At 43.2% G+C, this 25,871-nt stretch overlaps 1 protein-coding gene across 6 annotated transcripts in view; it reads left to right on the top strand.

Annotated features, from left to right (window-relative positions):
* Positions 1-25,871, top strand: part of Pigl (phosphatidylinositol glycan anchor biosynthesis class L) — a 63,326-nt gene that overhangs the window by 11,831 nt on the left and 25,624 nt on the right. For 5 of the 6 annotated variants that reach the window (XM_059270885.1, XM_059270884.1, XM_059270883.1 and 2 more), the window contains exon 2: positions 3,636-3,735. In XM_059270885.1, the coding sequence (XP_059126868.1) occupies positions 3,636-3,735 (100 nt within the window). Of the gene's footprint in view, positions 1-3,635; positions 3,736-18,691; positions 18,891-25,871 lie in introns of those variants that run through there. The other variant, XM_059270886.1, reaches the window with a different exon arrangement.

The following is a 25,871-nucleotide window of genomic DNA, read 5'->3' on the forward strand; positions in this document are numbered from 1 at the left end:
TATAACTTCACCTCAGTGAGCAGACACTGTTCTCCTTCCATCTGAGACACATATGCCAGTTATCATGAGAAAAGGTCCCTCAGCCTGCTCGGCTTTGTTAATGGCCACCTGTAAGTTACAGGTCAGAGAAACGAACAAAATTAGTATTTCTGTGAATAAAATACAAATATAGTCCAACCTTTGGGAATGGGGGAAAGCCACAGCACTTACAAGTATGGCAGATTGGCTAGTGATAATGTGATAGATGGCGGTGCTTGCTGATCTTACCTGAGTGGATGTGTGCTCGGTGCTTGCTGATCTTAGCTGAGTGGATGTGTACTCAGTGTCTCCTTTTAGGGGCTGGACAGATGACTCAATGGTTAAGAGCACTTGCTTCTCTTCCAGAGGACCCGAGTTGTACTCTGGACCCATGTCTGGTGGCTCAAAACCATGTAACTCCAGCTCTGACACCCTGTTCTGGCCTCTCAGGCATTGGAGAAACCCAAACACACACATACACATCTTTAAAAATTTATAAGAGTTCTACCAGGAGCTGGAGAGATGGCTGAGAGGCTAAGAACACTGGCTGTTCTTCCAGAGGTCCTGAGTTCAATTCCCAGCACCCATATGGTGGCTCACAACCATCTTTAATGAGATCTGGCTCCCTCCTCTGGCCTGCAGGGATAATTACAAACAGAACACTGTATACGTAATAAATAAATAAATCTTTAAAAAAAAATAGTTCTACCAAATTTAAAGGCACAATTTATATTTTTATAATAACTCATAAGATTTTTAAAATTTTTATCAAATTTATTTAGTGCATGTATGTATGCGTATGGGCCTGTGCATGCCATATGGAGGTTAACAGACTCTATTCTCTCCTTCCACCGTGAGTCTTGATGTTCAAACTCAGGTCATCTGGCTGGGCATCAAGCCCCTTTACCTGCTGAGCCACATCACCAGTCCCCTGGAAGAGTTTTATTGAGTGAAACTCTGGTTTCTGTTTTCACTGTTTCTTTCATTCGTGTCATAAATATTTATGACATAAAACTCACGATTTTGAACATGCTTAAATGTTCAATTCAGCAGTAGCAAGTACCTTCACAAGGTTTTGTAACTATCACCTCTATTTCATCATTCCAAAGAGAAACGCTGTAACCCATTGAGCAATAACTCCCCATTCCTTCCTTCCTCTAGCCTCTGTGACTGCAATTCTACTTCGTGTGTGTTTCCCTGGGTTTGCCTGCTTAGGTGCCTTACATACATAGAATCATGCAGTCATTATTATTTTATACACAGCTTATATTACCTTAATACTTTTTAAAGTTCATCAATATTGTAGCATGATTCAGAACATTGTTATGTTTGTTTCAGGATCTGACCATGTAGCCCAGGGTGGCCTCAAATGCAGTATGTGGCTCAGGAGCCTCAAATTCACAATCCCCCTGTCTTAGCTCCCAGAATACTGGAATTATGGCCTAGACCACCATGCCCATCTACTTTGTTCCTATTTGCTGGGTGAGGCAGGAGTTATAGTACTGGGGATTGAACCCAGGCCCTCACACATGCTAGGCAAGTGCTCAGCCACTGAGCTGTATCCCACCCAGCTCCACTTCATTTGTTTCCATGGCTGAGTAATGTTTTTGTTCTGTGTAGGTATCAATTTTTTTAATTAATTCCTCTGTTGATGCTGCTTACTTAGATTTTTATACTCTGGCTGTTGTGAATAATGACTCTTATCAACATTAATGTACAAGTATCTGTTGGCATAACTGTTTCTAATTCTTTAAAGTATATTCTTGTGAATGTAACTGTTGAGTCACATTGTGATACAGTGTTTAAATTTCTGAATAGGCTAGGCATGGTGGTTCATGACTTTAGTCCCAACAGAAGCAGGTGGACCCAGCTTGGTCTTCATAGCAAGTTCTAGGCCAGTCAAGACTACATAATGAAATCATGTCTCATAAACAAAAAAAGTAACTAAATAAATTTCTGAATAATTGACACACTTTTTGTACTGGCTGGTTTTATGTCAACTTGACACAAGCTGCAGCAATCAGAGAGGAAAGAGCCAAAATTGAGAAAATGCCTCCATAAGATCCAGTTGTAAGGCATTTTCTTAATTAGTGATTAATGGCAGAGGGCCCAGATCACTGTGGGTGGTGCCATCCCTGGGCTAGTGGTTCTGGATTCTATAAAAAAAAAAAACAAAACCAGACTGAGGAAGCCATGAGAAGCAAGCCGGTAAGCAGCAGCACCCCTCCATATCTTCCTTCTGTATCAGCTCCTGCCTCCAGATTCCTGCCCTGTTTGAGTTCCTGTCCTGACTTCCTTGCATGATGAACAGTGATGTGGAAGTGTGAGCAAAATAAACCCTTTCCTCCCCAAGTTGCTTTTTGGTCATGGTGTTTCTTTGCAGCAATAGAAACCCCAAGACACTTTTCTATAGCAGTTGTCCCGTTCTGTGTTCCCTCCAGCAATGTACTATAGTCCCAGCTTTTACTTCTTCCTCATCAACACTTACAATTTTACATTTTGAAAAATAACCCATCCTAGTTGGTATTAAGTGATACTCTATTGATATTTTCTTTTTTTTTTTTTCCCTTTTTTTTTTTTTTTTTTTTTGGTTTTTCGAGACAGGGTTTCTCTGTGTAGCTTTGCGCCTTTCCTGGAACTCACTTGGTAGTCCAGGCTGGCCTCGAACTCACAGAGATCCGCCTGGCTCTGCCTCCCGAGTGCTGGGATTAAAGGCGTGCACCACCACCGCCCAGCCTTTGATATTTTCTTAATAACTAGTGGCGATAAGTGTCTTTTCACGTGCTTGTTGGCCATTTATTATTTTTTTGGAAAATTTCTAATTAAGTCTTTTGCTTATTTTTTAAATTCTAGGTATTTTCTTTCTTTCTTTTACTTTCTTTTCTTTTTAGCTAAGGCTGACCTGATACTCGTTATATAGTCCTCAGCTTCCCAAGTGCTGGAAGGCCAAGAATGAGTAATAATTCTTGCTGTATTTGACCTGTCAATCACTTCACTATTTCCGTTAGTCCTCCAATAGTATATGTGAAAGTCTTTATTGAATTCTTATTGTCTTAAGTATCGATTGTAGTTCAGTTATTCTGGGTACACCTGTGTCGACAGGACTGTATCCCCTCATTCTATGATGGTAGAAACTTGGACCTTTTCTCTTCAAAATACATTTTAAAATGAATTGATCATAATAAATTTTAGGCCAGCCAGGACTACACATCAATGTCCTGTCTCAAACAAAGCTGGTAAAGGGAAGAGAAAGCAAACCCTGCTTAATTGAGTGCTTTAATGTATACTAAGTAACCTTCCAAGAAACCTGGTGAATTAGTCATTATCCGCATGCTACAAGTCAGAGAGCTGATAGTTGCGTGTATGGTTTGTTTAACTTCCCTGATCATGCATACATAAATAGAAACATCAGCATTGTAAATGGTGGTGCTACCGTGTGTTCTGCTAGTCATCTGCGACCAGGACTACCTTCACATTAAATGTTCTATTTTCTTCAACTTCTTATCATGGTCATGGCTTTTTCAGACAGTTTAAATCACCTAGGGAACAAGATAGGATAAGAATGAGTGAGCCAACAGGCCTCTACTGTTAAAGTACCATTCTATCTGTTTCCTCAGGAAATTACTACAATCAAGGAGAGATTCGAAGGAAAGAACTTTTGCAGAGCTGTGATGTTTTGGGGATTCCACCCCCAAATGTAACGATTATCGACAACAGGTAATTTGTCCTTTCATAGTGGAGAAATCAGTTGGCAATAAATATGTATTGGTACACTGAAGAGACACAGACCTAATGTGAGTGTAAATTCTTATTTCAGAAGTCTGCTTTACTTTTGTTGTTTGGGTTGGGTTGGTTTTTCAACAGGGTCACAATGAAGCTGGGGTGATAGTTATGTGCTGTTTGGATCAAACTCAGGAGTTTGCACATGCGGAGTGCTTTACCAGCCCAGCTCCATCTCCAGCCTCCTGTACCTCCTTGTAAGTTTTCTGTCCCAGGCCTGGAAGCAGCAGTTTCTCCAAGGCTTGGTTGTTCTTAGCAGGGAAAATGTGTAGAGACTCTTAGCTGCACAGTGTTAGCATTCATTTCTACAGTGTCATTATTTTTCAGTGTTACCTGACCTCGGGAATGGACAGAGCTAGGACATCTATCTTTTAAAGAGATGGAAGAATCAGGAATTTATACCGATGATTTACAAAAAAAAGTATTTTAGGGTTTTTACTTAAAAATCCTTCATTTTTACAACTGAATTTTTTTATCCTATACTGACCATCTTGTTTTCCAACAACGTAAACATAATTACTCATTTTCTTTTTTAATATTGTTAAGAAGTTGCCAGGTCAAATGGATGGAACTAGAAAATATCATCCTGAGTGAGGTAACCCAGACTCAGGACAAACATGGTATGTACTCACTCATAAGTGGATACTAGATATAAAGCAAAGAACAATCAGACTGCAACCCACAGATCCAGGGAGGCTACCTAGCAGGGGGGACCCTAGGATGACTGTGGCTTATTGTAGATGTAACCAACCATCTTATTAAATAAGAAACACAGAGCCGATTCAGAGAAGAAAGCCAAGAGGTCAGAGCTAAGAGCTTCACCCTTCCTGCTTCAGCGATCCTCTTCAGCCAAGAGAGCTCTCCGAAAAGAGGCCTACTTCCTGTGTGTATGTCTTTATATAGTCTAGCTGTTCTGCCTTCTCATTGGTTATAAACCCAAACACATGACTGCCTCGTCACTGCCTGTCTGTAGAGACTTCCAGGTCTTCTATGGTTGGTATTGAGATGAAAGGCGTGTGTCTCCAATGCTGGCTGTATCCTTGAACACACAGAGATCCTACCTAGCTCTGTCTACCAAGTGCTGGGATTAAAGATGTGCGCCACCACGGCCAAGCTCTTGCTATGGCTCTAATAGCTCTGACCCCCGGGCAACTTTATTTATTAACATACAATTAAAATCACATTTCAGTACAAATAAAATACCACCATAGCTTATAATAAGTTTTGGTTTTGCCCAATCACAGGGCATGCTTTAGTGAAACATTTCACTGTTAGGATAAGAATTTGTATCTTATCAAGCTGAAAGGATATGCTGGCTGTATTTTTAGGAGGGGAGGCTAAGCTTTTTAGATTATAGATTAGCCTATAGAAAAATATCTGCTGTAAATCAAACAGTGAAGGGGAAGATGAATAGGAATCTCACTTATACAACTTGAGTAAAGCATAGCTCTCTGAACAGATGAAGATAGGTTTCTTCTGTATCACAGAATCAATATTTATATGTATAATTCAGCTATTATGTGGCTTAAAAGGGCTTATTGGGAAATGTTACCATTTTTACTATTTTCTACAGAGAAAATATTTTCCAGTTTCAAATAACTCTGGACTTTGGAATTATAGCCTGTTTTTATGTTCAAAAAAAAAAAAAACATTTAAGTGGAAAATGCTGAAGGACCACTGAACTCAATGTTGTATTTACATATCTGTATCTGTATAAAATAATTATAAATGGCCTGGCGGTGGTGGTGCACGCCTTTAATCCCAGCACTCGGGAGGCAGAGGCCGGCGGATCTCTGTGAGTTCGAGGCCAGCCTGGGCTACCAAGTGAGTTCCAGGAAAGGCGCAAAGCTACACAGAGAAACCCTGTCTCGAAAAACCAAAAAAAAAATAATAATAATAATAATAATTATAAATGTTTGTTTAAAAAGGTGAAGTGTAAATGTGAATTTAACAAGAAGTTGTAGCTTTTCAACACTGTACACAAACTCCTTTGTTACAAATAAATATTTATGCTTCTTAAAAAAAAAAAAAAAAAGAAGTTGCCAGGTGATGGTGGCGCATGCCTTTAATCCCAGCACTTGGGAAGTAGAGGCAGGCAAACCTCTGTGAGCCTGAGGCCAGCCTGGTCTACAGAGTAAGTTCCAGGACAACCAGGGCTACACAGAGAAACCCTGTCTCAAAAAACAAACAAAAAAAAAATTGAATTAAAAAATAAAAATAAGTGCTGGGCGGTAGTGGCGCACGCCTTTAATCCCAGCACTCAGGAGGCAGAGGCACGTGGATCTCTGTGAGTTCGAGGCCCGCCTGGGATACAAAGTGAGTTCCAGGAAAGGCGCAAAGCTACACAGAGAAACCCTATCTCAAAACACCCCCCCGCAAAAAAAAAAAAAAAATTTAAATACCTTATTTTTTCTATGTGAATATATTTGTTGTCGCTTGCTTATTTAATTTTACAAAATCAGAGAATGGGTTTGTGAGTATCACAAAATCTGAGACTTAAAAACTTGCACTGGGGCTGGAGAGATGGCTGCTCTTCCAGTGGACCTGGGTTCAATTCCCAGCACCCACATGGCAGCTCACAACTATCTGTAATTCCAGTTCCAGGGGACCTGATGCCTATGGCAAAACACCAATGCATATAAAATACATTTTAAAACAAAACAAACAAAAAAAAAAAACCTGTCCTGTACCAGTTGGTTTTGTGAATTTCACTGTTTGGACGCTTAAAAGATCTCTCATCGGTGTGCTCACATACTGGGGTTTGTGCTTGGGGTTTATTTATTTCTTTTTGAGGTGAGGTCTCACTATGTATCCCTGGCTATCTTAGAACTCACTCTGTAGACCAGGCTGGCTTTGAAATCACAGAGATCCACCTGCCTCTGCCTCCCGAGTGCAGGAATTAAAGGTGTGTGTTACTGTGCCCAGTTCCTAAGTAGTACTTTTTCAAATGTTTCTTAAAATATTTTGCCTCTAGGAAGGCTGAGGTAGGAATAGTGCCATGAATTCAAAGCCAGCCTAGACCTGACTGGGCAGCCTGAGTTTAATCTCCAAGACCCATGTGGTGGAAATAGGGAACTGATTTCTATATGTCATTCTGTGACACAAACATACACAAAGATAAATATGAATTTTTAAAAATTTACACTGTGTTTGTATATAATGTGTACACACATAAACATATATGTGTTTAATATTTGCTCTGCTGGTTTTTAATTACATTTATTTATTTAGAGTGTGTGTGCGCGCGAGCGCGTGCTAGTGCGTCAGAGGACAATTTGTGGGAATCCGATCTCTCCTTCCATCGTGTGGGTTCTAAGGATGGAACTCAGATGTCATCAGGTTCAGTGGCAAGTGTCATCACCCTCTGAGCCCAGGGGTCTCACTGGCCCTGCTCTGCCATTTGTAGAGAACAGAAGTGGTAGATGAAGAAATTGTATCTCACTTTTTCCCCATGCTCACTGGCCAGGAGCTCACCCTGTTTAGCGTTGGCAGGGAGCACCAACCAGTGTCTAAGGTGAGTGGGTGACTTTACAAACACAGCCGACTTCATATTTTGGAACATACAGAGGAGGAGGACGTGACTCACTTGTCTAAGAAGTCCTCCCTCTTGTAAAGATTCTAGATATACACTTCGCCAAGGAGCAGGAAGACCTGCCAAGTAAAGAGCTCTCCAGTCCCTACACCAGGACAGGACCCATCATCTTTATCACTTGTTTATCTTTCTTTTCTACATCTTCTCAACAAACTTGATCTCCATTTGTTTGGGGTTAGGGTGGGGGCAGCTTGTTTCTTGATCGTAGAAGATTAGAACATGAATATTATTGGCTGAGGAAAGGGTGTGACTGCTCTGGACACAGGAGTGAAATAGATTACAAATGAATGTTTGGTCTGCTGGGACTGTTGTAGATAGTTTCAATAGGAGGATCTCTCCTACACAAAGTTATCCAGAAACAAAATGAGTACAGGATAGCTCAGCAGCAGCATCAAAAACTCTTCAGTGGTTGTGAAGATTTTACCATAAAGATACCATAATTAGGCCAGGTGAGGCGGCGCATGCCTTTAATCCCAGCACTCTTGAGGCAGAGGCAGAAAGATCTCTGAGTTCAAGGCTAGCCTAGACTACAGAGCAAATTCCAGGACAGCCAAGGCTACACAGAAAAACCCGTCTTGAAAAAAAAAAACAAAACAACCATAATTAACTGGGCATGGTGGTACACACCTATAATACCAGCTGAGCAAGGAGAATCATGAGTTTAAAGCCAGCCTAGGCAAGATCTACCATAATTTATTTAATATTTTCCTGCTATTTAGATTTTTCTGATGATTTGCAATTTTGAGATGTATTAGTAAATCTTTAAACCATTAGAAGATTACCCAATAATAAACTGGTAGGTCAAAGAATATGACTTGCAATTTTTTTTTTCATTTAGTTGCTTTGAGAGCTTTTTTTACTCTGCTGGAGACCAAACCTGAGCCTTGTGCTGCTCAGCAAATGCTGCCTCCTCGGCTCCTCTCCAGCCCTGCAGCTCAGTCCATCCAGGAGTGAAAGCATTCTTGCTGTTTCTGTAGAGGAATCTTAGTTTTTGTTAGTGTTGTGAATAAGGCTTTTACTGGTCTGTTCTTTAACTTTTTAATTACATTCATTATGTATGCTATGTACACATGTATGATATACATTCATGCTATCGTCTGTATGTGTGTGTGTGACATGCATGCCATGATACTCAAGTGGAGATCAGAAGACACATTGCGGAAGTCAGTTCTCTCCATCCACTACGTGCCTCCCAGGGATCAAACTCAGATCACCAGGCCAGAATAGCTCTTTTGGAAAATTGGTACATTTTTATTTTGCGTGCTTATGTGTTATAGTGTGAATGGATGTGCGTTCTCATGTGTTGGGGCACACATATATGTGTGCATGTTCATCTGTGTACATATGTATATAGAGGCCTGAGGTGGACATCATGTGCTAGAATTAGGACAAACCACCACACCCAGCTGGCATGTGTGTGGGTTCTAGGCCCTGAACTCTAGTCCCCACTCCTACCTGGCAAGCGCTGTATCCACTATCTATCTCCGCAGCCCCAGAACAGCCCTTTATGTCCATATTTCTACTGCCCATCTTTTCAAAATAATCTACGTTTTTTTAGCTGGGCGGTGATGGCGCACACCTTTAATCCCAGCACTTGGGAGGCAGAGGCAGGTGGATCTCTGTGAGTTCAAGGCTCACCTGGGCTACAGAGTGAATTCCAGGAAAGGCGTAAAGCTACACAAAGAAACCCTGTCTCAAGAAAAAAAAAAAAAATCTACGTTTTTTTTTCTAGCTGCCCTAATTTGCTTTCTATTGCTGTGATTAAACACACACACACACACACACACACACACACACACACACACACAAGCAACTTAAGGAGAAAAGGGTTCATTTTAAGTCAGGAGTAGTGCCTGCCCAGGAGTGGCACCACCCACAGTTGCTGGACCCTCCCACATTCAATCATTAAAAAAATGCCCCACTGATATGCCCACAGGCCTCTGATGGCAGCATTTTCTCTGTTGGGGTTCTCTTCCCAGATGACCCTAGTTGACAAGAAAACAACTAACTAGCACACTAGCAAAGATCATCCAGCTGTTACCTGTTATCTTGTCCAACGCTCCAAAGCCACTTCCACATTTTTAGTTATTATTTCAGGATATCAAAATCTGTTTTATTCTGCCTGGGCTGCCCTAACACAACACCACAGACAGATGGCTTAAACAACAGAAATGTCTTTCCCCCAGTAAAGGGGGCTGGTTTCTGGTGAAGGTCTTCTTTACAGATGGCCACCTTCACACTGTGCCGTCACACATGGAGCAGGCACGTGGGGTCTCCAGTTCTGTAAGACTAGGACCTCACCCTTGTGACCTCACTTTACCTTATTTACCTAAGAGCCATGTCCAAATACAGTCACTCTGGGGGAGTGCTTGAACTCAGTATGAGTTGAGAGAAAGTGCAGTTTAGTCCGTAGACTTGTGCAAGCCTCTCAGCTTCTCATTCCATCAGACTCTAGATCTAGCAACATAGCAAATGAAAGCGGGAAGAGAGAAGCTTCCTTCAGAGAGGGCCTGTGAGCTGTGATGATAATAAGCAGATACAAAGCCCTTACTACGGAGCCAAGAAATATACTCAATCCATAATCTTGCTTAATCCTGAAGGTGATCCAGTTATTTTCCATTGTACAGATAAAAATTTGAGAGGGTCAAGCTGAGTCACTGGCTCACGGTCACTCAGCCGCCAGGCTGAAGATCTGGCATTTGCACCGAGGCCATCTGGCTGCAGAGTACACGCTTGAACCAGTGTATTTCCGGGCTACTCTGTAGTCTCAGAGTACGGAGTGCATACTCCTGGCTCCATCCTTGCAGAGGCCACATCACTTCATCTGTAGGCTAACCCTGAGACAGCTTTCACCATCTTCGTTTTGGTGCACACAGAGAAACGAGAACTCAGCAAAAGTAAGAGTCTGGAGTTTTAAGAAATTTAAGAAATGGCAATTCTTGAAAAACCAAAAAGAAAAAAAAGGAAAGAAGAAAGAAATGGCAATGCTAGGCAGGGCTCAAAGAGAGGGAGATGAAATGGATCCTGACTTTCTAGAAGTAGGTCACCGCTTTGTTAGTGTGCTTGAAAGATCATCCTAGGTTTAGGGTGCTTGTGTGTGGTCAGCTGTTCGTTCTTGTGGCTCTGAGCTTCAGTGCTTGATTTCAGGGATACGTTTAGCCAGAAGGACACACCCAGATAAACCCTTCGTGGGCAAAACTGTTTTCAAGGAAAGAGTGTGCTGGCCAGGTTTTGTTAATATGGCACAAATAAGCGTCATTTGGAAAGAGGGAACCTCAGTTGAGGACTTGCCTCCATCGGACTGGCCTGTGGAGATATGTGTGGGACATTTTCTTAATTAGTGATTGATGTGAGACTGTGGTGGTACCAGGGCTGGTGGTCCTGGGTGCTATAAGGCAGGCTGAGCAAGCCATAGTGAACAAGCCAGTAAGCAGCACTCCCATGGCCTCTGCTTCGGCTCCTCCTCCAGGGTACTGTTTTGAGTTTCTTGGCTTTCCTCAATGCTGGACTGTGACCTGTAAACCAAATAAACCCTTTCTTCCTGTAACATGCTTTTGGTCATGTTTTATCATAGCAACAGAGGACATAAGGCATATTCTCAGTCATTAAAGAACTAAATGATTACTTACCCAGTTCCTTTAAAGACAGGTTTTTGCTAATTTAATGAGTCATATACTATTAAAATACATATTTCAAGATGGGCACAATTGTGCACACCTATAATTCCAGCACTTAGGAGGTAGAGGCAAGAAGAGTTTAAGTTCCTAGTTTATACTATGGCTCAATGCTAGCCTGGGCTACATAGGGAAACTCTGTGTCAAAAACAGAAAGAGAGCCAGGCATGGTAATGCATACTTTTAAATCTCAGCACTTATAGGACAAAAGTGGAGGTAGATATATCTCTATGAGTTCGAGACCAGCCTATTCTTCATAGTGAGTTCCAGGATAGCCAGAGCTACATAGTAAGGCCCTGTCTCAAACAAACAAACACATATAGAAAGAAAAATCAGTTCCGTAGATGTTATTAAATGTCCAGAATAAGAAAAGCACCGGGCTACATTTTGGAGAAAAAGAAAAACAAGTTAAAGTATAGGCTACAAAAATAGGTGTTGGTGGTGACAGTCATTGTGCCTACATTGGTCAGCCCCTCACTGAACACGTGTGAGCCAACTGAGCCCTAAAGCCTCATTGTTTTACTCAATGAAAATGTGAATCCTTGTGTAGAAAATGAAGTAAGAAGCCGAGATCCATGTGGCAGAGGGTAAATAAGAAATATTAGTTAATTTAAAATGTAAGAGGTAGCTAGTAACAAGCCTGAGCTATTGACCAAGCATTTATAAATAATATTAAGTCTCTGAGTAGTTATTTGGGAGTGGCTGCCAGCACAGGAAAACTCCATCTACACTTAAAAGTTTTATGTTCATAATTTTTTATGGTGATGAGGTTTGAATACAGGGTTTCTTGCATGCTAGGCAATTACTCTACCAACTGATCTACATCTGGAATCCAGAATTGTTCACACATTTTCATAGAGTGTTCTTCAATAAAGATTCTTTTCATTATTGATTATGATCTTGGGGAAAAGAAAGAAAGAAAGAAAATGTGAATCCTTAACTTACCAGTTGTTTTTAACCTTGTAGAAGATTCTAAAGGAGAGTCTGGTGTTTCTCGCCTGTTTTCTGCCCCTTTGCTTGCTTTGTGGTGCTGGGATGGGACCCAGGGCCTCAAGCATGCTGGGCAGGTGCTCTGCCAGAGTCATATCCTCAGCCCTGCCAGCATCTTTCTGAATCTGTTTATTTTCCCATCCTGTTGACTAGCCTACATCATTCTAAGGGGCCCAGCACATCAAAACATCTTCCTCTTTCTCAGTGCTTATCTTAACAGCAGTGTGGCATTAAAAAGCCTATGGCTTTAATAATTTAGCTGAACAAGGAAACAGAATTACTGTTCATTGAGGAACGTGAATTAGACTGGCTTGCCAGCACTTCCTGGAAGTGTTTTCCAATAAATCCATACAGATCATATAGTGAAAAGAAAAGCCAGGAGGCAGAGCCTAGAACCACTGGACTGTTTGTTAAATTCCTCGACCTCTGCTCCTCCTATTCCAGAACCTTCCTCCTTCAGTAGCAAACCGAAAGAGAATGTACTCACCCCTCTTATTGTGCAAGATTAAAACCTGAAGTCCTTTTCTCCAAATGCACAGAGGGCCTGGGCTGAGGTTCAAAGGCACAATTTCAGCACTGGTGGTAAAACAGGGCGGGGCTCCTGGCTGCCAAAAGGAAGCAAAGGACTAAAATGTTTCCTGGAAAAGAAACCAGGGAAGGAGGAGACCAGAGTGGACCTCCTGACAGGGAGGCACCATGGGAACACGCAAGCTGCTTTCATATTTCTTTAAACCTAGGTTATTCGGAGAAATGAAGAGACATGATTAGAGGAGTCAGGACAAAGTAAGGTGGACCAGGGAGGGACCACCTCGAGAAAGCGTGGGTTTGCGTCCAGCGCTCTGGTTTAGTCTGGTGTGTTCCTTTTCTCCTTGCTGGGACTAAATACCTGCCGGAGGCAACCTAAGCGGGGAAGGAGTTGGTTTGTTTTAGGTTTGCTTTTAGCTTTTGACTTACATTTCTAAGGGGATGCAGTCTGTGAGGTCAGGGAAGGCAGTAGGGGCGGGAATTAGTGGGCTGCATTGCATCTGCAGACAGGTAGCGGAGGGTGGTAAGTGCTTACGCCCAGCATGCCCCAACGCCCCCTTTCAGACTGGGATTCTAGCCCGTGGAATGGTGCCACCCAAGTTTCAGATAGTTCTTCTCAACTCAGTTACCCTAACCTAGATCATCTCTCACAAATAGAGGAGGAATCTGTTTCCGTAGTGATTCTAAATCCCTTCAAATTGATGGAAGCATGGAGCTGGCAAGATAGCCCGGTGGGTAAAGGCACCTGATGCCAAGCGTAAGGACCTGAGTCAATTCCCAGAACCCACGTGGTAGAGAGTTGTCTTGTGACCACCACACATGCATACAAACACATAAGCAAATAAATATAAAAAAATTTTAAGATGTTTTTAATTGTACTTACTTTTAAAATATATGTAATTATTTAGGAGAGAAGACACATGCCATGGTGCGTATGTGGATGCCAGATGAGAACTTTTGGGAGTTGGTTCTCTTTTTCTGTATGCATCTTGGGGGTTGAACTCGGCTCATGAGGCTTGGCAACAACTGCTTCTACCCACTGATCCATCTGGCCAGCCCTTGGCTTGTTTTTTTCTCAGAATCTCACTGTATAGGCCTAGCTGACATGAAACTTGCTATGAAACCAGTCTTTGCAGTGAGCCTCCTACCCTTGCAGGTTTCTGCCTCCACCCCCACCCCACCCCACCCCCACCCACCACCCACCCCCAAGCCCTCACCCCCGGGCTAACACTGCAGGTGGGAAGAGGTTATTTAGAGAAAGTTTGCAAATATTACCACAGTGAAGTAACGTTGTAATTGTATTGTGGCAATCCTTGAAGCACTGTATGAATAGCAAATGGTTGCTGATTGTCTCTCAGTAGGGCATTAACAAACCATAGTGGTGCTTGATAGGAATGGCCCCATAGGTTTATATATTTAAATGCTTAGTCACCGGGGAGTGGCACTGTTTGAAAGGATTATAAGGATTAGAGGATGTGGCCTTACTGGAGGAAGTGTGTCACTGAGGTGGGCTTAAAGGTTTCAAAAGCCCAAGTGCCAGACCCTGTCTGTCTGTCTGTCTGTCTGTCTGTCTGTCTCTCTCTCTCTCTCTCTCTGCCTGTGGACCAGGATGTAGCTTTCAGCTACTGGTCCAGTGCCATGCATGCAGCTGTGCTCCCTGCTGTGATGATAATGGACTAAGCCTCTGAAACTCTAAGCAAGCCCCCAGTAAATGCTTTCTCTCCTAAGAGTTGCTATGGTCATGGTGTCTATCAGAGCAATAGAACAGTAACTGAGACAACATAATCCAGAGATTGCTCTGCATAATTAGTAACCTTGGAAGTTGTTCAAGTACAGTAGTGAATTTTAAAGTACGTACTTTCTGGCTAGGCAGTGGTGACATACCCCTTTGATCCCAGCACTCGGGAGGCAGAGGCAGATGGATATCTGTGAGTTCCAGAACAGCCAGGGCTGCACAGAGAAACCCTATCTCAAAAAACAAAAAAAAACAAACAAACAAAAAAATACTTTCTTCGTTACAGCTTTCTATATTTTTCATACTTTTAATAACATGCACTCAATATAAAAATTTGATTAGATTTTTTTTTATATTATTGCCAAATATACCTTATTTGTCCATTAATTTTGTTTTTTAGAAATGAAGAATCAGGGCTAGAGAGATGGCTCAGTGATTAGTAGCACTGGCTGATTTTTGAAAGGATCCACATGGCAACTCACACACATCTGTAACTACAGTCCCAGCTGAGCCAATGCTCTTATCTGGCCTTCTTAGGCACTGTACACACAGAGTGCACAGACATGCACGCGTGCATGCCAAATGTCCATCCACATAAAATAAAAGTATGTACGTGTGTGTGTGTGTGTGTGTGTGTGTATGTGTATGTGTGTGTAGATCTATTTTGTTTTTTAAATGAAGAGACAAGCAAATACCTCCCGCAACTAGGGAGGAGGAAACAGGTGATTAGGTGTCCAAGGTCAGCTTCTGCTACTTAGCAATTTTAAAGCCAATTTTGGCTTCATGAGATACTGTTTCAAAACAAAAAACAGCCGGGTGGTGGTGGCGGCGGCGGCGGCGGCGGCGGCGGCGGCGGCGGCGGCGGCGGCGCACGCCTTTAATCCCAGCACTCGGGAGGCAGAGCCAGGCGGATGTCTGTGAGTTCGAGGCCAGCCTGGGGTACAGAGTGAGTTCCAGGAAAGGCGCAAAGCTACGCAGAGAAACTCTGTCTCGAAAAACCAAAAAAAAAAAAAAAACAAACAAACAAAGAGAAAAAGAAAGAGACAGTTCAGGCATGAAGATAAAACCTGTATTCCCAGGTATTCAGGACACTGAGGCAGGAGAATTACAAATTCAAGGCCTGCCTGGGCTACATAGTGAGTTCAAATCCGTCTTAGGCAACTTAGTAAGAGACCCTGTCTCAAGATAAAACTTAAAAAAGGAAGTCGGGGATATAGCTTGGTGAGAGAACACTTGCCTAACTCTCTAGGTTTAATCTGTGAAGCTCTAGGTTTAATCGAAGTTAGTGGCCCTCACTACCAACACGCTCCCCCCCCCCCAACACACACAAAAGAATGAGTCACATGCCTATAATCCCAACAGTATTCCAAAAACTGAAGAGGAAGGATGTCAAGTTCAAGATCAGCCTAGGCTACTGTCTTTGTACTGTCTGTGATTAAACACTGTGACCAAAAGCATCTTGGGAGGGAAGGCTTTGTTGTGGAAACCTGGAAGCAGGAGCTGCAGCAGACACCGCAGAGGAGTGCTGCTCACTGGTGAGCCTTTCAGGGCTTGTTCAGTGTCGCCTGCTTTCTTTTCTTTTCCTTCCTTTCTTTCTTTTCTTTTTTCTCCCCGAGACAGGGTTTCCCTGTGTAACAGCCCTGGCTGTCCTAGAGCTTGGTCTGTAGACCAGGCTGGCCTCAAACTCACAGAGATCCTCCTGCCTCTGCCTTCCTAGTGCTGGGATTAAAGGCGTGCGCCACCACCGCCCGGCCAGAAGTTACTTCTACATTATTTGAAAGTTGCTCATGTCCTAGCCCCATCTCTGATCAGCCTCAGAGGCCCAGAGAGGCTGATGACACTACTGGGCAGTGGTGGTGCACGCCTTTAATCCCAGCACTAGAGAGGCAGAGGCAGGTGGATCTCCAAGTTCAAGGCCAGCCTGGTCTACAGAGTGAGTTCCAGGACAGGCCTCAAAGCTATACAATAAAACCCTATTTTGAAAAACCATAAATAAATAAATAAACAAATAAATAAGAATAAGAATATCCATTGCCTCACATGGTGGCACATGCCTGTGATTCTAGCATTTGAGAGGTGGAGGCAGGAAGATCAGGAGCTCAGGGTTATTTATGTTGAGCTATAAGTAACAAGTTGGAGGCCAGCCTGGATACATGAGACCCTTCTAAGAGAGAGACTAAGACAGGGAGAGGGAGGACAATCTCTCTGTCATCTGTACACTTAAAGGATTATGTTCCACAGTTAGTGCTCTATGCCTACAAATTCTGAATCTGCAAACTCAACCAAATAGATCAGAATAGTGGAGGGAGGGGTTATGTCTGTCTGTCTGTCTGTCTGTCTCTCTCTCTCTCTCTCTCTCTGCACGCACACATGTTCATCCATGTGTGCAGATGTGTATGCAAGTGTGCTTATGGAGGTCAGAGTCAACATCAGGTGACCTCCTCTTTGCGCTCCACCATATTTTTTGAGACAGGGTCTCTCACTGAATCTGAAGCTTGCAGTTTGAGTTAGACTGGCTGGTCTGCACCTCTGGGGGATCCACCTGTTTGCTCCCCCAGGTGGTAACCAATAATGTTGCTACTACTATTGGCTTTTTGCATGGATTTGGGGGATCCAAACTCAGGAACTACACTGACACATCTTCCCAGCCCCATTTTAGGATTTTTCTCACAGTTCTAGCAAATCATTTTAATTTCAGTAACTGAATGTTTATTTTTCCTTACCTATTTGCCAAGTTGTACTCTATAAGAACTTCCACTCCTGTTTTACAAAAACCTTCTTAGAATCCCCTGTCTTTAAGACTCCTCTTCCCTGCTTTTTTTGTCTTGTTTTGTTTTTGTTCCTAAGCTACAAGTAATTCTTTGAGACTCTTGAAGATATTTTGAGATTATTAGGTTGTTCATCTTTTTCGTTCTATTCTTCTATTTTTGAAGTATTGTATATAGAATTCTCCAGATTGCTTCTCATGCTTGAATAGAGTTAGCTACCTTCTGAAGACTAGTTTTGAAGAACAGAAAAGGGTGTGGATGATCAGAGGCCAAAGTTTCTACCTAATGTGACTATCATCAACTCTAATTCACCAAATATTCTCTTTATGTGGAGACATCTATATTTAGTTTATTCTCGTGTTTACCTTTTGATACTCCCCTAGGGACAAAGGTTGATATAAACACGAGAAATAACTTATTGACTTGATTTTCCTTCAAAATATTAGCCTTGAGATGATTTGTTGTCTCTAGATCTCATGGCATCACAAGCAGAAATCACCAGGTGCTTCTGGGACAGGTGGAACTCCATTTTGAGAAGCTTCATGTCTTGTTGAATGTCCAAGATGTACCACTTAACAGATGGCTACAGTACTAGGCAGGCATGCCTCAACCTATGTTTTTCTGTTGCTGAAATCTTAAATCAGTCTTTTAATAAAAATCCCTGAGCAGATATTGGGGTAAAAGCTGAAAGATCAGAGAGACAAAGAAACAAGCCACTGCCACGTCTTACCTCCAGGACTCCTCAGCCTGAAAAGCCTCTAGCCGAAAGACTTGGTTCCTGTCTTCTCATGCCTTATATACCTTTCTCCACCTCCCATTTCACTTCCTTCTTAGTGCTGGGATTAAAGGAAGATATGTGTGCTTCCCAAGCAAAGAAAGACATGAGATCTTAAGTGCCAGGATTAAAGTCGTGTGACTCCCAAGTATTGGGATTAAAGGTGTATGCCACCACTGCCTGGCCTCTATGTTTAATCTAGTGTTGTTCTGTCCTCTGATCTGCAGGCAAATTCTATTAGGATACACAATATCTCACCACATTTTTCATTAAAGTTATTGTTACTTAAGTTTTACTTTGAGAACAATTTTACCATTGAGAACAACAATACTCTATTGTTTGAGGGAAGAGAATGAAGTGTCACAGTTGTGTGATGAGAAGTATTTAAGACAGGATCTCTTAGAGCCCAGGCTGGTTTCCAGTTTCTTAATGTAGCTGAGGGTAGCCTTGAAATTCTGATCTTCCTGCCTCTACCTCCTAAGTGCTGGGATTTGATGTACATGGCACCATGCCTAGTTTATGAGGTGCTGGGGCTGAAACACAGGACTTAATGTATTCGAGGCAAGCACTATACCAACTGGGCTCTTTCATTTTAGACGGGTAACTACTGATGGCTGGAAAGACAAATGTAAAGAATGTATGACCAAAGAAAAGAAAATGAGGAAAACAGTGTGCTAGAAAGTGCTGTTGTCCAGGAGCCATGAAATAGGAATTCTGGCTGTGGCACTACCATAAACTAACTGTGTCTCATTTGGCAAGTAATTTCTCCTCTCTGGGTTCCTCTTCTCTTGTACGTAAAATGAAACAAGATGTTGATTTTACCTATTATTTCAGAAGACACTTCTTCAGGACAGAGGAGGTGGAGACCTAAATCTAAGGACTAAAACTGTTTAAAGAAGATAGAGCAGTAATCTGCACCTGTGATTTGGTGTTGATCTCACACCTGGGAAGAGTCTCTTCATTTTTCATGAGGTGACTGTTGACCTCGTACCTACAAGGATGCTGAGTGTTCACCTTGCACACTTAAGGACCAGAATCTCCTCTTGGTACTCATCTTCTGAACAAACTACCATTTCTAAACTTTTTATGAGTGGCATAGGTTTTGAGTAGTGCACTTTTCCTCAATAGTTCCTCTGGTTCTGAGAATGTCATTCAGTGTAGCATGCATGTTTGCGCATGTGAGACTGTAGGTTTGCTCCTCAGCAACACAACACAACACACACACACACACACACACACACACACACACACACACACAGAAATTCCTTAGTAGCTCCTAAAGACATTACAGGATGTGTATTATTTCCTTCCTTAAAAAGATTTTGCCCTCAGGTGGATCTCTGTGAGTTGGAGGCCAGCCTGGTCTACAAAGCAAGTTCCAGGAAAGGCTCAAAGCTACACAGAGAAACCCTGTCTCGAAAAACTAAAAAAAAGATTTTGCCCGACTCTTCCTCCTCCTCCTCCTCCTCCTCCTCCTCCTCCTCCTCCTCCTCCTCCTCCTTCTCTCTCTCTTTCTCTCTCTCTCCCCACGTGTCTTCCACATGCCTGGTCACTCTCTTCTGTCCCCTCCCTCCTTCTAATAAAGCTCTGATAGTGGGGGGAAAAAAAAAAGATTTTGCCAGGCATGGTGGCGCATTCCGTTTATCCCATCTGAGGCAGGTGGATCTCTGTGTCTATAGAGTGAGCTCCAGGACATGGTAAGACCCTATCTTTAAAAAAAAAAAAAGGATTTTTAAATTTTAATTATGTGTTTGTGTGTGAGGAAGGATGTGTGTACACAAGTGCATTGCCCACAGAAGCCAAAAGAAAGAGTCAGATCCCCTAGAGCTGGAGTTACAGGTGGTCGTGAGCGCTGTCTTGAGTTTGGGAAACAAAGCTGGGTCCTCTCCCAGAGCAGTCCTCTCTTAACTGCTGAGCCCTTTCTCCAGCCCCTCCCTCCTTCCTCCTCCTCCTCCATCCTTCTCTCCGCCCCCTTTCTGGGATTAAACCCAGGACCCTTTGCATGCTAAGGTCTGCCACTGACCTAAAACTCCCATCCTTTTATTTCTCTTTTAAATAACTGTTAAAATTAATTTCAGGGTTGGAGTGCCCCTTAGTGTTAAGAGTACATGCCTGTCATTCACAAGATTCTGGGTTCAGTCCTCAGCAGCGCGCGCACACACACACAGGGTAAAATCTCACACACACACACACAAACACACACACACACACACACACACACAGGGTAAAATCTCACACACACACACACAAACACACACACACACACACACACAGTAAAATCAATAAAAATTTGATATAGCCATCTTAGAGGATTTTATTATCACCAGAAATTACATTCAAAAATAAATGGGGGGGGGCATTATTTATAGTTAATGAATTTATTTTATGTGTGTGGCCAATTTGCCTGCAGAGGTCAGAAGAGGCACTTAGATCCCCTGGAACTGAAGTTACAAGCTTGTGAACCTTGTGTAACACACTCATGTGGGTGCTAGGAATTGAATCTGGGTCCTCTGAAAGAGCAGCAAGTGTTCAGAAGGGCTGAAACATCTCTCTATCTCCAAATAAAGTCATTTTTAAAATAGACTTGGGCCAAGTGCAGTAGCACATGCCTGTAATCCCAGCACTTGAGACGCTGAGGCAGGAGGATTGCTGGAAGTTCAAAGCCTGCTTGGACTATAGTGTAAGATCCTATCTCAAGCAAACAAACTAACAGACATGGAAACTGTCTCTAGCAACAGGGCTTTTAGATCCGGCCCCATTTGGCCTGGTGACAGCTGGCAGGCTCGCCCACGCTCTGACCTCCAGCCCTCTGTTCATAAAGTAAATGTTCTGTTAGATTATCTCTAAGGTCTTTTTCAACAACCACTTACCAGACTTACCAGACAGAGTAACTGACCTGCAAAAAGGTGTGTGACTTACAAATAAGATGGAAGATGCTCAATTTGTGTTTTAGCCTAAATCCTTTATTTTTATTCTGTTTTTTTGAGACAGGATTTCTCTATATAAAACAGATCTACTTGTCCTGGAACTCACTTTGTAGACCAGGCTGGCCTTGAACTCACAAGATTCACCTGCCTCTGCCGCCTGAGTGCTGGGATTCAAGGCATGTGCCACCACATCCCGGCTTGCTAGGGTTATTTTTAATGGTAAACATTACTCTAACTTTTCATGGGATATAATTATCCTAAAAAGTTATTGATGATATATCTGAAATTCACATTTTTGTTTTGTTTTGCACACAAGATCTGACACTGTCCCAGGCTGTTACTTAAAACAAACTCACTGCATAGCCTTAAATAGCTCAAGTCTATGACAACCCCCTGTCTCAGCCTTCCCAGTGCAAGCATGAGTCATCACACCAGGCTCTGAAATTCAATTTTGGGGTTTTTTGTTGTTGTTGTTTTAACATGGGGATCTCAATATGTAGCCTTGAACTAGGCTGGCCTGGAACTCATAGAAATTTATTCACCTGCCTGAGTGCCTGGATGAAAGGCTTGCATCACTGTGCTTGGCCTGAAATTTGAATTTTAACTGGTGCTTAGTGCTGTAGACTCTAACCCCTCCCCCATTTTTTTTCTTGAAGTGCTGGAGATTTAACCTGGGTCCTTCTGTTTTCACAGACAGTTAGGCATGTGGCCCAGCCCAGCCCTGCCCCCTCTCTTTTCCCCTTTGTGTGTGTGTGTGTGTGTGTGTGTGTGTGTGTGTGTGTGTGTGTGTGTTACAGCACATGTGTGGAGATCATCAAAGGACAGTTGTAGGAGTCAGTTCTCTCCTCCACCATGGTCAGGGTCAGCAGTGCCCTCTGGCTGGTTCCACCCATCTTTTATCTACTTAGCTTGAAGCAGATTGTGCATATCAAATTACTGCTTACTCTGTTGTTTACCTATTAAATAAATTCCCAGAATTCAGGGAGGAAAGTTACCGGTGACCTACTTCCTAGAACCGGCTGCCAAGACTCCATCTGTTATTTGCAGCTTCATCACTAACCTTTGCCACATAATCTCTTATACTTGTAATATGCCCTAGGAGATACTTCCATTTATCTCTGATCTTTCAGTATCTATTCACGTTTCCCCATCCTCTAAACAGGGGCTGGGAAATGGCTCAGCAGGTAAGGGTGCTTACTGCTAAGCCTGATAAGCAGAATTCAATTCCTGGGACCCACATAATGGGAAAGAATTGACTCCCACAAGTTGGCCTCTGACCTACACACACACACACACACACACACACACACACACACACACACACACACAAAACATGATAAAATGAAATTTTTAAAAATGTAGTTTGACAAACAGCCTACAAATGCTGCTCAGTTGGTAAGGTGTTTGTGTAGCATGTGCCAAGCTCTGGCTTCGCTCCCAAGTGTCTCATTGAACCAAGTGTGATGGCACAGTCCTGGGACGGAGGCGGAAGGAGCAGAAGTTCAATGCCATTCTTAGCTGCACAGCTACAAGTTCAAAGTCAGCATGAGACACATGAGATCCTGTCTCTGAAAGAAAGAGCAGCAAGTAGAGATGAGATCTGGCTGCATTGACCAAGCCAGTCTGAGTTGTCTGTCCTTCTGCCCTCTCTCCTACACAGCTGGGATGATAGTCATAAAACAGTGTCTGTTTATGAGAGTTTTTTTAACGTGCTATTTGAATTTTGTGTATGTATATTTGTGTGTGGTTTTTTGTACGTACGTGTGCACATGTACCACAACTTGCATGTAGGGTGAGAAGAACAGCTTTCAGGAGTGGCTCTTGCCTTCCACCTTGCAGTGAGCTTCCAGCTGATTCTCCTGTCTTGTAGGGCAGCTGGTAGATTAAAGATGCACACTACCACATCTGAAGTAGTTGGTTCGTTTTAATGTGGATTCTGGGGATTGAACTTAGGTCTCCGATTTGTGTGGCATTTTGCTTGCTGAACCGTTTCCCCGCCCCTAAATGTGCTATTTTAATTTTGATCATCTTCAACCAAAAATGTGGTCATGTACAGTCCGGCTGACTAAGACCACCAATTCTGTCGCCTGTTGTCCTTCAGATAGTTTTACCAAGTTGTGACTAAAGTGGCCGTGTTTTAAGGGGCTGTAATGTTTCCAGTGCAGAGGACACAGACAGTGAACCCAGGGTCTGGGATAGGTTAGGTAGACAAATGATCTGCTCCCTCCTCGGCCCTGGAGCTGTCTGTGGTGCCATTTTCTTCCTCGTTCCTAGGATCTACTTTGCTGCTAACTCTAGTAGTTATCTAAATGACAGCCGTTGGCTCTTTGCTGTTTTCCATTTGCCCAGCTACTACCTTTGGGCTAGACTATTATAGTTGCCTAAGTGCTCTCCACTTCCCCAATTTACTCCTCCAGGTTAACTTCCTAAGGCATACCTGACCTGACTCCTCCCTTGTTGAACCCTCCCCATAATTCCTTAGTGTATACCATTTGTCCATGACATGGCAGGTACCTCATACCCCAAGCAAACTGAGTTTCCTCTTCTCAGAAAAGCTGTGTCTCCCACCCCACCCTGCCTCAGTACCCCTTAGCTCTGGCTGTTCCCCATCTGGAATCCCAGCCTCTTGTTGAAAGGACTTTTCATCCCAGTATAGCCATGATGCCTCTTCTTTCATGATGCTGGGTGTAGGTTTTTAGGGTTTTTTTGTTTTGTTTTGTTTTTATTTCTTTGGTTTTGGTGCTGGTGAAGAACCCGGGGCTTTGTTCTTGCTCTGTGGCACATGCTTCCCTACTGAGCTGTGCCTCCAGCCCATCAAACTGTGTTTGATCTACATTCCAGAAGCTCCTATCTTCCTCCTCTGAACCTCCATAGCATCTTGGTCACTTTTTCTTGCAATCCTTTCTCCATCTGGGATTTCATTATTCAAAGGCTTTGCTGGTCCTTCTGTCTACTCCTCTCCCTTTTTCCATCTCTCACGGTCCTCGCAGCTCAGTCAAGCCCAAACATGGGAACACATTTCCATGGAAAGCTTTCCTGTTTCCCTTTTGTTCTCTTGGAGATCCCAGTGGGTAGCACCCAGAACGCCTGATGCTTACCACTCAACAGGTGGGAATTTGAAAGGATTCGGGGCCTGTTCTCTGGCTTTCTACCCTGTCTTATTTCTTTGGGTCATGATGGTACTTCAAGTGCTTGTGAACATCAGAAACACACTTCTTCTTTGCCGAAGTGACTGTAATTTTGGTTCTGTTACATGAAGACTCTAGACCGGGGATGTGGCTCACTTGGGAGTGTGCTTGCCTGGCACGTGTGAGTTCCATCCCAGCAGGGCATAAAGGAGATCCTGTTTCTCAACCTCAGCAACTGGAGGAGGAGGAGGCAGGAGGAGCAAAGTTCAAGGTCATCCTCACCTACATAGTAAGTTCAAGGCCAGGCTGGCCTATGGGAGCCCTATCTCTAAATAAATTAAAAATGAGTAAGAATGAGGCAGAATTTCAGTACCACAATTTTAAGTGCAGTCAGAAAGCCAAGCTTTTCTTACTAGCCCCTCTCTCCATTCAAAGCAAGATGACACAGCCTTCTGCCAGAAGGGGTTTTTTTGGTTTTGTTTTTATTTTTTCTGTTTTCATATATTTCTAAATATTCTTCAACTCTGGGTGACCCCAACAAATTAGGTCTGGCCACTAACAGCAGGAAAGTCATGTCAGAAAGAAACCTAATTTTCAGTGTGATCATACCGGGCAGATGGCGCAGATGAAGCAACTCTCCTGTTTGGGGGCCGCACACATGAGCTCTTGGCCAGGGGAGGGCACACATAATGAAACAGTCTTGGTCAGACTGTGGTCTGCTTAGTCATCGTCTCGTCTCCATCCTAGTTATGCTGGGTGACTCCTGAGAAACTCCGATCTAGTTCACACGAGACGATTGCTCCTTGGGGGAGGTGGGGGGCAGGCAGCCTCTGTTTCCACTTCAGCCTTAAAGGGGGGCTGAGATGACTGTGATCAGTTTAGGGCAAACCAACTTTGAATCACCCGTTCTTAGACATAACCTCCCCCTTTCCCCCACCTCGCCCCCATGCCAAGTCCAGAACCTTGTAGCTGCTGTGTAAGTATTTTACCACTGAATTACAGACCCAGCACCACCACCCTATAAGTTATTAGGGTGCCTACGTGTGAAGCTGGGCAGAGATCCAAGTAAAGGACGCAGACACAGAATGAAGACAGATGTTGGGTGTCTGCGCTGTGGACCCTGTGAGCTCAGACCAGAAAGGTTTCTAACAAAAGCAGATTCTGAGTCTGGTTGCATCACTGCAGAATGCCCACATCTTTGAAGTGAGTTCATTCCATAGGTTCCTTTCTGTTCTAGCCACATGTTATTAAGGTGTTATGCCAGAAATGGATGGTCACATCTGTAGTTTTCCACAATATTGGAATTCACTGGATAGCAACAAATTCGAAAGACCTCAATGGCAGCAGTTTGCTAGATAGCCCCACCTGCTTTAGTGACCTGGCCAAGGCAAATTCAGTTTTTTTTTGTTTTGTTTTGTTGGTTTTTTGAAACAAGGTTTCTCTGTATAGCATTGGCTGCCCTGGAACTAGGACTGTAGTAGACCAGGCTGGCCTCAAACTTACAGAGATCCTCCTGCCTCTGCCTCTCCAGTGCTGGGATTAAGGGCGTGCGTCACCACCACTCCACTTCCTTTTTTGGGGGGGTGGGGGTTGGGGGAGTGGTCTCACTGGGTAGCTCTTGCTGTCCTGGAACTCACTTTGTAGACCAGGTTGGCCTCAAACTCACCAAGACCCACCGGCCTCTGTCTGCTGAGTGCTGGGATTAATACATGTGCCACTACTGGGGGCATTTTTGTACCCATCTTAATTATTAATATTAACTGTCCTGTCACACAGCTCCCAGTAAATGTATCTCTATATCCACATGCATATGTGTGGCTTACAGAATGAGCACAGGGCAAAGAGGTTGCAGCAGAGTTCAGAGGATCTCAGACCCGGACTGAGAGGGGGTCTGTACTGATCAGATAATGTGGATGAGTGCTGGAGCAGGCGGAGTTGCTGCAGAGGCTGCTGGAGTTG

Source organism: Peromyscus eremicus, chromosome 8a, assembly GCF_949786415.1.
Source record: "Peromyscus eremicus chromosome 8a, PerEre_H2_v1, whole genome shotgun sequence".
Classification (NCBI taxonomy): Eukaryota; Metazoa; Chordata; class Mammalia; order Rodentia; family Cricetidae; genus Peromyscus; species Peromyscus eremicus.